Source organism: Crocuta crocuta, unplaced genomic scaffold (assembly GCF_008692635.1).
Source record: "Crocuta crocuta isolate KB4526 unplaced genomic scaffold, BGI_CrCroc_1.0 scaffold26, whole genome shotgun sequence".
NCBI classification, from domain to species: Eukaryota; Metazoa; Chordata; class Mammalia; order Carnivora; family Hyaenidae; genus Crocuta; species Crocuta crocuta.
Window position 1 is genome coordinate 6835303 of NW_027532249.1, and position 4645 is coordinate 6839947.

Below are 4645 nucleotides of genomic sequence, written 5' to 3' on the forward strand. Positions count from 1 at the left end.
AAAAAAAATATATATATATTTGAAAAAACCAAAAAAAAAAAAAAAAACACTAAAAACTTCTGTGAAAGACACTGTCAAGCAAATAAAAAGATAAGCCACAGACTGGGAGAAAAAATAATATTTGGAAAACATATATCTCATAAAAAGGCTTGTGTCCAAAATATACAAACAACTGTTAAAAAGTAACCATAAGAAGACAACCCACTTTTTAAGAGGCCAAATATATGAACAGACACGTCAGCAGACATAGATGGCAAATAAGTGCATGAAAAGATGCTCAATGTCCTATGTCATCAGGGAACTGCAAATGACAACAATACAGTACCCCTACACACCTGTTAGAATGGCTAAAATTCCCGCAAAACAGCAAGGACATGGTGTAACGGGGACTGTCATTCATTGCTGGTGAGAACATAAAACAGTATGGCCGCTTTGAAAGACTCTGGCAGTTGCTTTCTAAAAGTAAACATGGAATTACCATGTAATCCACCATTCCTCTTCCTAGACATTTACCCAGATAAGTTTGAAACTCATGTTTACACAAAAACCTACACACACAGATACCTGAGTGGTTCAGGTGTTTAAGTGTTTGACTCTTGATTTTGGCTCAGGTCATTTCCACAGTTTGTGAGGTTCTGTGCTGATTCCACTTGGGATTCTCTCCCTCCCCCCCCCCCCCCCAGTTCCTCCCCTGCTCACACACACGCTGTCTCTCTCTCTGTCTCAAAATAAATAAATAAATAAACAAAAACCCCTACATATGAATGTTTACAGAAGCTTTATTCCTAATCACTAAAAGCTAAAAGCAACCAAGATGTCCTTCAGTAAGTGAAAGGATAAACAAACTGTGGTACATCCATACAGTGGAATGGATCTGTTCCATCCATTCATTCAGCATTAAAAAGAAATACGTTCCAAAAAGGCGTATTGTTAAGTGAAAGAAGCCAACCTGAAAAGACTACATACTCTAGTTTTTCAGCTATATAATAGTCTATAAAAGGCAAAACTATAGAGACAGCAAAAAAAATAAAAAAACTGCAGTTTGGGGGAGTTTAGGGTCAGGGAAGGCAAGAAGAGATGAATTGGGAGAACTTGGAATTTTCAGAGTGGTGAAACTATTCTGTATGAAACTCTCCACCATATGATAGATGCATTACACATTTGTCAGAACCCATAGAACTGTGGAACACAGACTGGATCCTAAGATAAACTATAGACTTCAGATACCAACAATAATATTTCAATACTGGTTGATCAATGGCAGGATACATACCACACTGATGTAAGATACTACTAATAAGAAACTGCAGAGTGGGCGAGGAGGGAATTGCAGGAACCCTCCATTTTTTCTGCTCAACTTTTCTATAAACCCAAAACTGCTCTAAAATATTAAGGATTTTTTTGGGGGGCGGGGTGTTGTAGGTACTTAGTATCTTGGTAATGACTCAGCAGTACTTTGTGTGGTGTGGGCCAGACAGAGGGATGGAACAAGCTGGAGTTACTGGGGAGAGGTAGGGAAATTTTTTGCAGTTGGCTGAAAGGTGATTCTAAGGGCTGGAGCTTGGTACCTGCAATTAAGTGAAAGGGGGACATTCTGAAAATTAAGTCAAAGGAAATTGATGGTGTAATAAACATATGTAATGAATATTCTCAGTTTCAGTCCAAAGAAATGTTAACAGCCATCACAAACATCTTTAGTGCTGTAACAAAATATATATGATGCACTGTTCTTACAGAGTGTAGATACTGCATCTGTTCTCTCTCTCTCTCTTTTTTTTTTTTTTAAAGTTTATTTAATGAGCAGGAGAGGGATAGACAGAGAGAATCCCAAGCAGGCTCCAGGCTATCAGTGCAGAGCCTGATGCAGGACTCGATCTCACAAACCATGAGACTATGACCCAAGCGGAAATCAAGAGTCAGACGCTCAACTGACTGAGCCGCCCAGGTGCCCTGATACTGCATCTGTTCTTGACAATACTCTCTTGCAGGCAGTCTGCTGCTTTCTTTGGTTGTCAGTTAAAATATGAATAAGAGCCTTCAAGGTAGAATTGAATGTAATAAAAGTTTCTCATTTAAAAGAAAAGCTATTAGCCTTAACTTTGCTTAAAAAATAAATAGCAGAGCACTGAGTCCCAATTTCGAGACCAGCTGAGATTAGAGGTGTTGAGCTAGAGATTTTGGAGGTGCTGAGATTTGAATGATGAGTTTGTCTCTCTGCCAGATGGCTCTGAACACCTACACCCTTGGGCCTGCTGGTGGCTTTGGCAGAGACGCCAGTGAGGCTCGAAGCAGGAGGAAAATCCTTGGAAGTAAGTGGAAGGGTCTGGATGCCTCTTAGCCTTCTCTCTAAGATCTCTTGAGCTTTTTTTTTTCTTTAGCTTGTCTTTAATATGTCCTATATTATCTTTCTAAAAACTCCCTTCACCCTTCTTTTTGAGAAAATTCTTCCTGTCAACTTTCAGAAACCCATGAAAATGAGAAAGCCAGGTTGGTTTGTTTGTTTGTTTTCTGATGGACTCTAGATATAGATGATAGCGTATGGGCTTTGAACACATAAGTATTATTGACAAAATATTTTGAAAATCCAAATGTGGAGAAAAGTTATAGTGCAAGAATTTTAAAAAAAGTCTGAATAAAAATAAATCTGCTTTAATAAGTAGATACTTATTTTTAGTCCTAAGGCTTGAGGGACTGACAACTCTAAAAACTCAATTCCACAGCACCAAGTCTGGTGGAATGTGGGCAGCCATGCCATACGCTTCCTCGGAGTATTCCAGAAATAACCCTCTCGAACTGGAATCTTCTCTGACACATCCTCTTCTCCACGCTGACACCACACCATCTCCGGTGATAGGCGAGTACAGCTTTACCTATCTGCGTCTCTCTGGCCTCCTCCACTGGGCTCTTGAAACTTGTTAGGGGAGAGCGAGCAGACCCCGGTGGCCAAGCTGAGGGGACTGCCCTTGTTTACTGTCCAGAATGGTGGAAGAGCTGACAACCCAGAGACAACCAGAGAGGCAGGCCTTGTTTTCTGGAATAGAATCACAGCTTGCATCCCAACCCTGCGCAGTATTCTTTCACCAGGGCCAGAATGGGATTCCTAGGTTCTTAGATTCTAGGCTTGTCATCCCAGGCAAGGTGATAGGGAATTCTAATAACTTCACCTTCTCCCCAGTGTCTGATTTGAGGGATGTGGACATTCCCTTCTCAGATTCTGTGAAGGTATGAATCGCGTGGGTGTTTCTGGGTGGAGCAGGATGGCCCCAGAGCAAAACTATTTGTTTCCTCTCTGTCAGTTGCCCCAGGGCAGTTACAGGCCTGTCTCCCTCATCAATAATTTCAGTGCTGAAGGGAAATATTCCCAGGTGCAGGAAAGAAGCTTTACCTTTCAAATATATCGGGAATCAAAGAAAGCCCCTGAATCTCTCCAGCCCGTTGATATTGTGAGACACTTTTTTTGCCTTGATGACAGGTACCGAGGGTTTGAAACCAAACCAAACAAAACTGCCCTGATACACAGTCTCCTTGGAGAGAACATGCTTGTTCTATAAGAAAAAGTTTTCTAACCTTGGGATTTATGCTCCATAAAGATACAGTCAATAAGAGCTCAGGGTTTGTTCTAAAGGATACAGCGGAAAGGTTAGAGAGGAGAGAATGTTCAAAAAGCTGGAACAATCCAGGGAATGAGGCAGTGGGATTCCTTTTCTTAAAAGCCCCTTACTCAAACGTTGTCCTGGGTTTCTCTACCTAGACAGCCCTGCTCTTGTGACATTCCGTGAGTGCCGAGAGGGAAGATGCACACGGTGAGGCCAAGCATCTTGTATCTAAGCAGAGAATCAGGATTCGATATCTGGAATATCTGGAATATATGTAAATGTAAATGATTCTTGACTATATCGCTGGAGAGTTGCCATGCTAGATTTCCGACTTGAAATTCTTCAGACCTAGAAATTATTACTGAGCAGTAGAAAAGGAATGTCGTTTCTGACCCCAGTATACTTGGGTTATTTTCCCAAAAGTCATGCTGATCTATTATATAAGTTGAGAGACACAAGGACCTCTTTATAAATTAAAGGACTAGATGTTAAAAATGAATAATTTTACATAAATGAGGGGCATATATATTATTTCAGTACCATATGAAAATATACCTGAATATGCTTAGTGTATCAATTAGGTATTTGGTTGAGTCACACTGAGTGCACTGCCTCTCTTCTTGTTGCCATAGTTACCATTGCCTTGTGGGGGTACATCCTGTATCATTTATGTCGTAGACTTTATTTATTAGCAAAGACAACGGTTTCTTCTCTTATTTACATGGCTCTCCCTCATTCTCTGTTTTCTTATGTTTTTCTTTATTGATTTGTTTTCTTTCCCTTGAATAATTTCAGATGATGCCTTTTTCCCTGAGATGTTGCCTGCTAAGACATCTGTGATTTTCATGTGCAGAAAGTCAGATCATAAAATAATCATAAAAAATAAATAATAAAATAGCATTTAAGGAAACTGGAAACTAAACTGAAAAAAAAAAAAACCATAGAAGCAAGATTCCTGAGTTATTCTAGATGTAACTACCATGATGAACTTTTATTTTCTTAATTTCACTTTAGAAAGGTAAGGCTTTCAAAAAATATATTTTCCCTGG

The 4645-nt window shown here is 39.7% G+C and overlaps 1 protein-coding gene across 5 annotated transcripts in view; it reads left to right on the forward strand.

Moving 5' to 3' along the window:
* The window catches only part of L3MBTL4 (L3MBTL histone methyl-lysine binding protein 4), a 416667-nt gene that overhangs the window by 325710 nt on the left and 86312 nt on the right, over window positions 1-4645 (forward strand). The window contains exon 17 of one of the 5 annotated variants that reach the window (XM_077778218.1): window positions 2721-2848. The exons of the other annotated variants lie outside the window; for them this stretch is intronic. Coding sequence (XP_077634344.1) covers window positions 2721-2809 — 89 coding nt within the window. The 3' untranslated portion in view covers window positions 2810-2848. Of the gene's footprint in view, window positions 1-2720; window positions 2849-4645 lie in introns of those variants that run through there. 5 annotated transcript variants of the gene reach the window in all.